The following is a 13,150-nucleotide window of genomic DNA, read 5'->3' on the forward strand; positions in this document are numbered from 1 at the left end:
AATTCCCTACTATTAATTCATTATTATCAATTAGTTCCTTTATGTTTGTTATTAACTATTTTATGTGTCTGGGTACTCCCATGTTAGATGCATAAATATTTACAGCTGTTAAATCTTTTTGCAGGGCTGTCTGCTTTATGATTATATAGTGTCCTTTTTCTCTTATTACAGTCTTTGTTTTAAAGTCTATTTTATCCAGTGTAGGTATTGTTACTTCAGCTTTCTTTTGAAATCCATTTGCATGATAGATATTTCTCCACCCCCTTACTTTCAATCTGCAGGTATCTTTAGGTCTACATTGAGACTTTTGCATTGATGATTCTGTATTTATTGCATTTTTATTACATCTTTTGTAGTTGTTTCTGAAGATTTTCCCTGATTCTTTTTTATCTTTCTCTCTTTCATGGTTTGATAATTTTTTTAGTGATATATTTGGGTTTCTTTCTCTTTATTCTTTGCATATTTATTAATGGTTTTGATTTGTGGTTACCATTATGTTCGTATAACAGTTTATATTAAGTTGATGGTTGCTTAAGTTTGAACCCATTCTTTACTCCGTACCCCTCCCCTCCATGCTTTAGTGTCCTATGGTGTCATATTTTATATCCTTTTATTTTATGAATCCCTTTGACTGATATTTACAGAAATGCTTATTTTTAACCCTTTGTGTTTTTTTACTTTTCATACTCACTTGTGTTCTTTCCATTTGAAGAGTTCCCTTTAATATTTCTTGCAGGGCTTATTCAGTGGTTGTGAAACTCCTTTAGTTTTTGTTTGAGAAACTGTATTTCTCCTTCTTTTCTGAATGACAGACTTGCTGGATAGAGTATTCTTGGCTGCAGATTTTTGCTTTTCAGCACTTTGAAGATATCTTGCTGGTCTCTTCTGGTCTGCAAAATTTCTGCTGAAAAATTTGCTGACAGCCTCATGGGGTTTCCCTTGTCTGTAACTGTCTTCTTTTTCTCTTGGTGCTTTAAAGTTTTTTTCTTTATTACTACTTCAGCCATTTTAATTACTATGTGTCTTTGTATGGGCCTCCTTGGGTTGATTTTTGGGGATGTCTCTATGCCTCCTGGATCTGGATATCTGTTTCCTTCACCAGATTAGGGATAGTTTCAGCTATTATTTCTTCAAATAAATTTTCTGACCCCCTTTCTCTCTCTTTTTCTGGGATCCCTATAATGCAAATGTTATTATGTGGTCACTGAGTTCTCAATTTGCATAACTTTTTTGGTCTCATTTCCTCATCTTGGTAACTTTCCATTACTGTCTTTCAGGTCATTAATTCATTCCACTGCTTCATCTAGCTTTTTCTTAATTCCACCAAATGTATTTTAAATTTATTGTGTTCTTCATCTCTGATTGATTCTTCTTTCTCTCCTTGTCAAGGATCTCGCTTATGTCCTCCACTATTTACTCAAATCCAGTGAGTATCTTTATGATCATTACTTTAAATTCTTTTTTTAAAAAAAGATTTTTATTAATTTATTTTGACAGAGAGAAAGCACAAGTAGGCAAAGAGGCAGGCAGAGAGAGAGAGGAGGAAGCAGGCTCCCTGCTGAGCAGAGAGCCCGATGCGGGACTTGATCCCAGAACCCTGAGATCATGACCTGAGCCGAAGGCAGCGGCTTAACCCACTGAGCCACCCAGGCACCCCATTACTTTAAATTCTGTCAGGTATATTACTTTTATTCATTTCACTTAGTTCTCATGCTGTGGTTTGGTCCTATTCTTTCATTTGGACATATTTCTTTGTCTCCTTAATTTTTCTAACTCTCAATGTCTGTTTCTCTCCATTAGGAAAGTCAACTACTTCTCCTGCTCTTGAAGGTAATGGCCTTATGAAAAAGAGGTCTTGTAGTGCCCCACAGTGCAGTGTCTGTTGCCCAGGACCTGGCCCTTCCAGGGAATGTCTCCTGTGTGTGTTGCCTAGGTCTTGCTGTTGAGTCCTGCTCCCCCCCTCCTTATTTCAGTCCAGTTGTCTACAGAGCCTCCCCTTGCCTCTTATGGGCAATATTTGGTTCCCAGCAGGGGTAGGGTGCATTTTAACTAGGTGTACACTAGCTGCTTGTGCAATGAAACCTGCCAACACAGCTGCTGCCACTTGAACTGAGACCCAGCAAAATACCCAGGTCAGGAGATGAGGTGTTGGTGGGGTTTGCGCCAGTTTTCTGGGAGAGGGGCCCTGCAGTGTGGGTACTGAGGCAAGCATGAGGGGGAAGGCAGATCTGCCAAAGTGCAGGGGGTGGGACAGAGGACTTGGTGTAAGCAAGTTAGATAGTGACTGTCAGTGGTGCACTGGTTCCCACTGTAGGTTTATGCTGGAGGGTAGGGGAAGTAAATTGTGTCTGCCAGATCCTTTGTTTCTGGAGGGGTCTCCCAGTGATCCTGCCTCTTGGACATGCTTTGAGATGAGTAAATCACACTGACTCCCATCTGCTCCCCCCTCCCACAACCATGGTATTTTCTAAACTGCTGTTTCTAGGCTGTATCTGCGTGGGTTGTTTGTCTTGTTGTCTTCTTTAGGGACAAGGACTCTTCTTCCTAATGCCTTCCAGGCTCTCTTAGGGCTAAGCCTGCTGATTTTTAAGATTCCAGGCTTTAAGTCCCACAGGTTGTAAGAACCTATGAAATTTGGCCCCTCTTGCTTTCAATGCCAAATGTTATGGGGACTTGTCTTCCCCTTGTGAGTTCCCCAGTGTTTAAATCTGTTTTTTGCTCTTCTCTGTACCACTGGCTCCTTCCTCACCACGGATGGTGTCCATCTTGCTCCAAAACTCTCTCTTTCTCCTTCCTACCTTCTTTGATGTGGTCTCTTCTCTACCTTTAGTTTTAGAGTTTGTTCTGCCCATCTTCAGATCATTTTCTGTGTTATTTACACTGAAGTGAATGTTATCTAGTTGTACCCATGGGAAGAGGCACAGTTAGGGTCCTCCTACTCTGCCATCTTCCCAGCCTCCTCAAATATCTTTTCTACAAATTTCTTTTCTTCTTCTGGAACTCTGATGGTACAACTATTAGACATTTTTATATTGTCCCACAGGTCCCTGGGGCTCAATTTACTTTTAATTTTCAATGTTTTTTTCTCTGTGTGTTCAGATTACACACTTTCTTTTTTAAGAAAATATTTATTTGAGAGAGAGAGGGAAGGAAATGTGTGTGTGCTGGAAGGTGAGGGTAGAAGAAGAGGGAGAGATAGTCTCTAGCAGACTCTGTGCTAAGCACAGAGCCTGACATGGGGCTCAATCTCATGACCCTGAGATCACAACCTGAGCTGAAACCAAGAGTCAGACACTTAACCAACTGTGCTACCCAGGCACCACTCATATTGCATACTTTATATTGATCTATACTCAACTTCACTTATTCATTCCTCTGCCATCTCCATTTTGTTCTTTGGATCATCCAGTGAATTTTTAATTTCAGGTATTATATTTTTCAGTTATAAAATTTCCCTTTGGTTCTTCATTATAGTTTCCATTTGCTGAGACTGGCTATATTCCATTTGTTTCAAGAATGCTCAGTTACTTATTGGAGAATGTTTATAATTGTCTTAAAGTTTTCATCAGAGAATTCCAGTATTCCAGTCATTTCAGAGTTGGCTTCTGTTGGTTGTCTCTCCCCTTGATAACTGGTCAGCATTCCCTGTTCTTCATATGTCAAGTAATTTTGGGTTATATGTTAGACATTTTAAATATTAAAGTTGTGAGTCCCTGAGTCTTGTTTAGATCCTATGGAGAATGTTGGCTTTTTGTTTTGTTAGATAATAGTCTTATATAGGGTCAAGCTGTAATTTCCAATTTACCTCCTGTGGCTGTGTTTTTTTAAAATTATTTTTATAAACATATAATATGTCATTTGCCCCAGGGGTACAGGTCTGTGAATCATCAGGCTTACACATTTCACAGCACTCAACATAGCACATACCCTCCCTAATGTCCATAACCCAACCCTACCACCTCATATCCCTACCCCATACCCCTACCCCCTCACCCCCTGGCAGCCCTCAGTTTGTTTCATGAGATTAAGAGTCTCCCTCCAAATCCCATCTTGTTTCATTTTTTTCATTCCCTACTCCCCACAACTCCCCACCCTGCCTCTCAAATTCCTCATATCAGAGAGACTGTATGATAATTGTCTTTCTCTCCTTGGCTTATTTTGCTCAGCATAATACCCTCTAGTTCCATCCATGTTTTTGCAACTGGTAGTATTTCATTTCTTTTGATGGCTGTATAGTATTCCATTGTATATATATACCACATCTTCTTTATCCATTCATCTGTTGATAAACATCTAGGTTCTTTCCATAGTTTGGCTATTGTAGACATTGCTGCTATAAACATACGGATGTATGTGCCCCTTTGGATCACTACATTTGTATCTTTAGGGTAAATACCCAGTAGTGCAATTGCTGGGTCATAGGGTAGTTCTATTTTCAACTTTTTGAGCAAACTTCATGCTGTTTTCCAGAGTGGCTGCACCAGCTTGCATTCCCAGCAAGAGTGTAGGAGGGTTCCCCTTTCTCCACATCCTCGCCAGCATCTGTCATTTCCTGACTTGTTAATTTTAGCCATTCTGACTGGTGTGAGGTGGTATCTCATTGTGGTTTTGATTTGTATTTCCCTGATGCCTAGTGATATGGAGCCCTTTTTCATGTGTCTGTTGGCCATCTGGGTGTCTTCTTTGCAGAAATGTCTGTTCATGTCCTCTGCCCATTTCTTGATTGGATTATTTGTTCTTTGGGTGTTGAGTGTAATAAATTCTTTTCTTTTTTTAAAGATTTTATTTATTTATTTAACAGAGAGAAATCACAAGTTGACGGAGAGGCAGGCAGAGAGAGAGAGAGAGGGAAGCAGGCTCCCTGCCGAGCAGAGAGCCCGATGCGGGACTCGATCCCAGGACCCTGAGATCACGACCTGAGCCGAAGGCAGCGGCTTAACCCACTGAGCCACCCAGGCGCCCTCTTTTTTTTTTTTTTTAAGATTTTATTTGTTTATTTGACAGACAGAGATCAGAAGTAGGCAGAGAGGCAGACAGAGAAGGTGGAAGAAGCACGCTCCCCACTGAGCAGAGAGCCCGATGCAGGGCTCGATCCCAGGACCCTGAGATCATGACCTGAGCCGAAGGCAGAGGCTTAACCCACTGAGCCACCCAGGTGCCCCAAGTGTAATAAATTCTTTATAGACCTTTATAGATTTTGGATACTAGCCCTTTATCTGATATGTCATTTGTGAATATCTTCTTCCATTCTGTCAGCTGCCCTTCAGTTTTGTTAACTGTTTCCTTTGTCATGCAAAAGATTTTGATCTTGATTAAGTCCCAATAGTTCATTTTTGCCCTTGCTTCCCTTGTCTTTGGCGATGTTTCTAGGAAGAAGAGGAAGAAGAGGTTGCTGCCTGTGTTCTCCTCAAGGATTTTGATGGGTTCCTGTCTCACATTGAGATCTTTCATCCATTTGACTCTATCTTTGTGTGTGGTATAAGGAAATGGTCCAATTTCATTTTTCAGCATGTGGCTGTCCAGTTTTCCCAATACCATTTGTTGATGAGACTTTTTTCTGTTGGATGTTCTTTCCTGCTTTGTCAAAGATCAGTTAACCATAGAGTTGAGGGTCTATTTCTGGGCTCTCTATTCTGTTCCATTGATCTATGTGTCTGTCTTTGTGCCAGTACCATACTGTCTTGATTATTACAGCTTTGTAGTAGAGCTTGAAGTCTGGAATAGTGATACCACCAACTTTGGCTTTCTTTTTCAACATTCCCCTGGCTATTTGGGGTCTTTTCTAGTTCCATACCAATTTTAGGATTATTTGTTCCATTTCTTTGAAAAAAATTAACAGTATTTTGGTAGGGATTGCATTAAATATGTAGATTGCTTTAGGTGACACAGAGATTTTCACAATATTTATTCTTCCCATCCATGAGCATGGAGCATTTTTCCATTTCTTTGTGTCTTCCTCCATTTCTTTCATGAGCACTTTATAGTTTTTTGAGTACAGATTCTTTGCCTCTTTGGTTAGGTTTATTCCCAGGTTATGTTATGGTTTGGGGTGCAATTGTAAATGGGATCAACTCCTTAATTTCTTTTTCTTCTGTCTTGTTGCTGGTGTACAGAAATACAACTGATTTCTGTGCATTGATTTTATGTCCTGACACTTTACTGAATTCCTGTATGAATTTTAGCACTTTTGGAGTGGAGTCTCTTGGGTTTTCCACATAAAATATCATATCATCTGCAAAGAGTGAGAGTTTGACTTCGTCTTTGCTGATTTGGATGCCTTTTATTTCTTTTTGTTGCCTGATTGCTGAGGCTAGGACTTCTAGTACTATGTGGAATAGCAGTGGTGATAATGGACATCCCTGCTGTGTTCCTGACCTTAGGGGAAAAGCTCTCAGTTTTTCTCCATTGAGAATGATAGCCATTGTGGGTTTTTCATAGATGGCTTTGATATTGAGGTATGTACTCCCTATGCCTACGTTATGAAGAGTTTTGATCAAGAAAGGATGCTGTACTTTGTCAAATGCTTTTTCAGCATCTATTGAGAGGATCATATGGTCCTTGTTCATTCTTTTATTAATGTATTTATCACATTGATTGATTTGCCGATGTTGAACCAAACTTGCAGCCCAGGAATAAATCCCACTTGGTTGTGGTGAATAATCCTTTTAAGGTACTGTTGGATCCTATTGGCTAGAATTTTGGTGAGAATTTTTGCATCTGTGTTCATCAAGGATATTGGTCTGTAATTCTCCTTTTTGATGGGATCTTTGTCTGGTTTTGGGATCAAGCTAATGCTGGCCTCATAAAATGGGTTTGGAAGTTTTCCTTCCATTTCTATTTTTTGGAACAGTTTCAGGAGAGTAGGTATTAATTCTTCTTTAAATGTTTGGAGGGAATTCCCCTGGGAAGCCATATGGCCCTGGGCTCTTGTTTGATGGGAGATTTTTGATGACTGCTTCAATCTCCTTACTGATATAGGTCTGTTCAGGTTTTCTATTTCTTCCTGGTTTAGTTTTGGTAGTTTATATGTCTAGGAATTTATCCATTTCTTCAGATTGTCAAATTTGCCAGCATATAGTTGCTCATAATATGCTCTTTAATTGTTTGTATTTTTGTGTGTGTGTGTGTTGGTTGTGATCTCTCCTCTTTTGTTCATGATTTTATTAATTTGGGTCCTTTCTCTTTTCTTTTGATAGGTCTGGCCAGGGGTTTATCAGTCTTCTTAATTCTTTCAAAATTTTGTTTGTGGCTGTGGTTTTAAGGCCAGTTCAGTTTTCAAAGATTTTGTAGTGATATTCAAGACTGTCAAGACTGTCCTGCATGTGTAGTACTAAGGCTCCAGTCAGGCCTGTGCCGTGGTCTTTGTAGTTCAGTTCTTGAAACCCCTGGTGTGTGGCTAACGGCCAGATCCACACATGCACAGTTGAGGGATAAGCTCAAGTTTACACATAACTTTATGGAGTCCCTTCCTTGATTTCCCCCCTTTCTACACTCCCCAGATCCCAAGGAGTCATTTTCCTGGCTTAAAAGGTATACCTTTATTGTTTCCACTCTAACATGCCCTTCCTGGGACTCAGTCTGCCTCTGAGGACAGGTGGTGGGAAGATATGTAGAGTAAAAACAATATTGAGGGTTTACCACATACTTTTTGTATCACTATTCCTCTGGTTGAAAAGGATTTCCCTCAGATTTTTAGGTGCCTGCCCAGCTGCTGCCACCAGCAGATTGTAGTTTTGGAGCTTGAACTTGCATGAGGACAGGGCCAAGAGAGAAAAACAACAGTGGATCCCTCCAAACTCCCACTCTTTGTATCCTATGGGGGTCCTTCCTTCCAATCCTTAGAACAGAAAGAGAGGGCTTCTCTTAGAGCTCTGTCTGTATCTGGTGCACAATTCTGGGATTCAGGCTTCCTTTTGAGTCCAGGCTACAACATACAAGAGGAAAATAAACCCAGTAAACTCATAGCTGTGTTGGTTGTACTTTGAGTTTGGTTTCCATTCCCAATTTCCCATTACCTTTTACTTTTCAGAGGCCTCTGACAGCTGCTCCATGCATTCTGTCTATGATTTCTGGATACATTCACTGGGAGATGGAGGGTGGGGTGTGCTTACTCCATGTAACCAAATTTTAAAGTTCATCTTCTACTATTTTTAATTTTTTCTCTTTTATTATTTTATATATGTTTTTTATATCCTGTATACAAGTCCTTTGTGTTTTATATATATATATATGTATACACTATCTATATCTATACCTATATCTATATTTATATCTATATCTATATATATAGACATATAGATATGTATTGTACATGTTTTATGCCAGTCTAGGGCTTAACTTTATTTGATAAAGTCCATGTTATCAACTTCAGCTGTTATAATTAGTGTTTTTTGGTGTCCTGTCAAAGAAATCTTTTCCCACATGAATGAAAATTCTCTCCTATGTCTTCTTCTAGAAGATGTATATGGTCTATGATTCATCTAGAATTAATTGCATTTTCCTATCCATGAAGATTGTATATTTCTCTATTTAGATTTTCTTTAATTTCTCTCTTACTTTTGTTCTTTTCAGTGTATAGGTCTTACACATTTTTCATTGCATTTCTTTCAAGCATTTTATGTTTCTATGCTATTAATAGGTGATATTTTAAAATTATTCATTTTAGAAAATAGAAATACAATAGATTTGACCTTATTATATTCCTTTTTTTTACACATAACCAAACAAATATATTTAGTTTATGTTTCTGGTGACTCTAATATCTTATGGCTTTGTGCAACCAATTTTGCTAGTAGTACCTTTTACTTAGGAATTTTGTAATTTTTACTGTGGTTTCACATTTAATTGAACTTTCTCCATGAGGATTCTTTGAAGCCTAGGTTGAAAGTGGATTTCTGTAGAAGGTTTTTTGAGAACTTCTACAAGGTACCTGGGAGCATACCAACCCAGGATTATTTAAAGGTTTCAGTGTAAAATAAATAGTACACTTGGAGTATGAATTCAGATCACAAACTTGCATAAGGGTTAACTTTTGATTAAAAAAGTCTTAGTGTCAAGGTTAAAATATGCAAAATACCCTGTTTTCTGTCACTCCTTTCCATCTGCTTGGATACCTGTTAATATGCCAAAGGTGAGCCCATTCCAACCCTCCAAGATGTCTAGGAAATATGGATTACCTTTTCTAAAAACCACTTAACTCCACCTTTTCTGCACCTAGCCTTGGGCCTGGAAGTAAAAATATAGCTGTGCCAAATGCACATGGCCTGTCTTCATGGCACTCAGTTTGGGAGGAGGAAATAGTGACTTAATACTTATTAGGCCCTGTCTTTTGTCAGCCACCATCTTGGTGCTTTCATGTATGTCACTTAATCCTGGGGATGACCTTGGAGAGCTGACTCTTTCCTTGGTATTTTGTGGATGAGGAAATCCAGGCCACAGGGACTGGAAGGGCCCAATGTGGCTCTAGGATTTGAGCCCCCTGTGGGAGCCTTCCTTTAAAGGGGAGGCAGAGTGACTGCCACTGCAGCCTAGTGATCTTTTGTCACCTCATTCTCTCCTAGAGGCTGTGCATCCCTGTGTACTGCAAGTACCAGTTCTTTAAGACTCCAGTTCACAGAACGGAGGGGCGGCCCCATGGAATCCACATCCATTTCCAGGACATCAATGTCATCTTTCTTGGGGCAATGCAGCCCAGTGACCTGAGGGAATACCTGGAGGGGCCCCCCATGGTGGTGCAAGTTCATGACAGGGACCGCAAGTTAGAGGAGTATTCCCGGAAGCCCACCCTGTTTGGGGATGACCCCTTGGACGCATACCTCAACCTCCAGTCCCTCATCTCTCTGGAAGAGACAGAGAATAACCCCTTTGAATCCCATAACAAGATATGGGACCCTTATGGGGTTGCCCAGGTCAGTTTTGCTGACCTTCTCCTCGGCCAGAAGTACTTGAACTTGGTCGTCCCCATCCACAGCTGTGAACCCAAGCCCAAACACTGTGGCCAAGATGGCAAGAGCAGGAAGGTTGTGGGGTTTCGGGTCCCCACAGATGGCTTCCAGCGCAACCCAATGCCCATGGGTAACTACCTTGAGGCCAACTCTCTGCTCAAGATGCGGGTGGACATCGCTGTGCCGTTGCAGGCCAGGGCTGAAGCCCCGGACCCAGAGCTTTCAGGTACCCAATTTGGCCGCATCATTTTCGTGTTTGACTCCAAGAAGAGATCCCTCCTCTACGGCCTGCTGCAGGACATCACCATGATCAATGCCAAGGCCCTTGATCTGGAGGCCCACCCTATCAGGAACATCCAGCAAATCCTGTCAGCCTTTAAGATGCGGGTGAAGATCCAGGAAAGGCAGGACCTAGATGTACTCAATGGCTTCCACCTGCTGGATGGGAAGCTTCACCTTCTCATTCTGGAGGGCTTGGCTGACCAAGGCTTGAAGCAGCTATGGGACAGACATCAAAGCCGGTAGGTGGGTGTTTTTTTGTTGTTTGTGTTTCATGTAAAAGTCATGATGTCTTGATGCTGAGTGAGTGGAGTGGGGAAATCTTTTTTTATTTTTTTGGTAGGGGGAAATCTTTTGAAGCCAGGCTCAGGTTTAGTGTCCTCATCTGTAAGAAGGATATGTTGATTCAGTTCCTTTTGGGGTTTATTATAGAAGACTTCACAGGACTCCATTATTGGCCTTGATCACAGGCAGAATTTCTTGCCTTTGGATGAAGGGAAGACTTTAGGGCCATGCAGTAGAAAGGGTGGTTCAGGAAAATGGGCCCTCCCTTCAGACTTCTGAGGGGCCTACTTGGCTAACAAGGAGAAGAAAATTCTGTATGGCCCTAAGATGGACACCACAGAGAAGTAGATTTCCACTGAGTCTAAGGAAGACCTATCTGAATATTTTGAGGCTGGAGAAGCTGCCTAGGTGCAGAAAGTTCTCCTTCCCTGATGACCTTCAGGAATACCTAATTATACCTCAGTGAAAATATTGTAGAGGCAATCGAACTTTTAGATTTTGGGCTGGAGCAGGTAGTCCCTTATGGTCCTTCCATTCTTCAGTTTTGTCTTCATGACAATTCTCTTTTCCTTTTGTTATTTGCAAGTATCCTAGTTTGGGCTTAAAGGGCCTCTTTTCTTTATTTTTATTTTTTAGATTTTATTTATTCAAGAGAGAGAGAAAATGAGCTGGGTGGGGGAGGAGCAGAGGGGGAGGGAGAAACAGACTCCTTGCTGAGTGCTGAGCCCCACATGGGGCTCAGTCCCAGGACCCTGAGATCATGACCTTAGCTGGTCAGACACTTAACCCACTGAACAACCCAGGTGCCCTAGTACCTCCCTTTTTTAGTTTGGAAACTCTCCCTCTCTGTCTTTGGAGTTCAGATGCTCTAGAACCTAGATGCTGACAACAGCAAGTAGTCCTGAGGTTGAGTTGTATTCATCCAAGAGAGGAGAGCAGCCCTGTTTGGCCCTGTCTTGATGTGTTGGTAAGCCAAAAGGTGCTATGAAGGAGCTGGCATTGTGTCTAGTTATCTGCCCAAGAGAACTGAAAACATAGGTCCACACAAAAAACTTGTATGTGGATGTTCATGGCAGCATTATTTATAATAGTCAAAAAAGTGGAAATGGGCACTTGGGTGGCTCAGTGGGTTAAAGCATCTGCCTTCAGCTCAGGTTGTGATTTTAGGGTCCTGGGATTGAGCCCCGAATTGGGTTCTCTGCTCAGAAGGGAGCCTGCTTCCCTCTCTCTCTCTGCCTGCCTCTCTGCCTACTTGTGATCTCTGTCTGTCAAATGAATAAATAAAATCTTCAAAAAAAGTGTAAACAACTCAAATGTCCCTCAACCAATGAAGAAAATGTGATATATCCATAAAATAGAATAATATCCAGCCATGAAAAAGGAATGAAGTACTGATATACACATTTCAACATGGGTGAACCTTGAAAACGTACTGAGTAAAAGAAGCCAGACATAAAAGGCCACCTGTTGTATGATTCTGTTAGTGTGGAATGTCTAGACTAGTCAAATCCACAGAAACAGAAGATTCGTGGTTCTCAGGGTCTCAGGGAAGGGGTGAAGGAGAAGTGGGGAGTGACTGTTAATGGGTACAATTTCTTCTTGGGGTGATGAGAATTTTCTAGAATTGGTGTTTATGATTGCACAATGTTAATATATTAAAAGCCACTGAATCATGCAATTGAAAAGTGTGAACTTATAATGAAAAAGTGTGTGCAGTAAAGAATCTGGCCTTGCCCAAAAGGTCTGGCCTTTGCTTTTGGCTTCTGGGTGGTGATATATGTCATACCTAATAGGAGTGCCTTTGCTTAGGTTGGGGGATGACTACACCAGAACTTGGGATAGGATGGGACCACCATACCTGGTGGTCATGCCAGAAAGACCCCCCAGTGTGATTTAGGGTTAGGGCTTTGGTCTTGTCATGTCAGTTGATCTGGAGACTGAGAATGCCATGTGAGCAATCAAGCAAGTAATCAATCATGCCTCTGTAACGGAGCCCAAATAAGAACTCTACATACCAAGGCTCAGGGGAACTTCTATGTGCGTATTATCCCTCAGCAATGTCATAAGGACAACACATCCTGATTCCATGAGGAAAGAGCATTGAGAACTTGGTGTTTAGAACCATTCTAAACTCTGCCCCATGTGTCTCTTCCTCTGGCTGATTTTAATCTGCATCCTTTCCCTGTAATAAGCTGTGAGTGTGAGTGTAACATCTTTCAGTGAATTCCGTGTGTTCTTCTAGCAAATTGTTGAGCCTGAGGGTGGTATTAGAACCCCTTGAACTGGGGCTTCTGGGTGGCTCAGTGGGTTAAGGCCTCTGCCTTCAGCTCAGGTCATGATCCCAGGATCCTGGGATGGAGCCCCGCATTGGGCTCTGCTCAGTGGGTAGCTGCTTCCCCCGCTCTCTCTGCCTGCCTCTCTGCCTATTTGTGATCTCTGTCTGTCAAATAAAAATAAAATCTTAAAAAAAAAAAAGGAACACCTTAAATTTCAGTTGGTATCAGAAATCAGGGCAGTTTGAGAAACTATGACCTCAAACTTTGTAGTTTGGCTAAGTTGGGGATATGGTATGTATCTCAATGAACAGTTTTGTCCCAATAGAAAAAATAATATAGGGACGCCTGGGTGGCGCAGTTGGTTGA

At 41.2% G+C, this 13,150-nt stretch overlaps 1 protein-coding gene across 2 annotated transcripts in view; it reads left to right on the plus strand.

Moving 5' to 3' along the window:
- Positions 1-13,150, plus strand: part of CFAP92 (cilia and flagella associated protein 92 (putative)) — a 67,137-nt gene that overhangs the window by 25,020 nt on the left and 28,967 nt on the right. For both annotated transcript variants that reach the window (XM_044252900.1, XM_044252901.1), the window contains exon 8: positions 9,561-10,465. In XM_044252900.1, the coding sequence (XP_044108835.1) occupies positions 9,561-10,465 (905 nt within the window). The remainder of the gene's footprint in view (positions 1-9,560; positions 10,466-13,150) is intronic.

This window comes from Neovison vison, chromosome 6 (genome assembly GCF_020171115.1).
Source record: "Neovison vison isolate M4711 chromosome 6, ASM_NN_V1, whole genome shotgun sequence".
NCBI classification, from domain to species: domain Eukaryota; kingdom Metazoa; phylum Chordata; class Mammalia; order Carnivora; family Mustelidae; genus Neogale; species Neogale vison.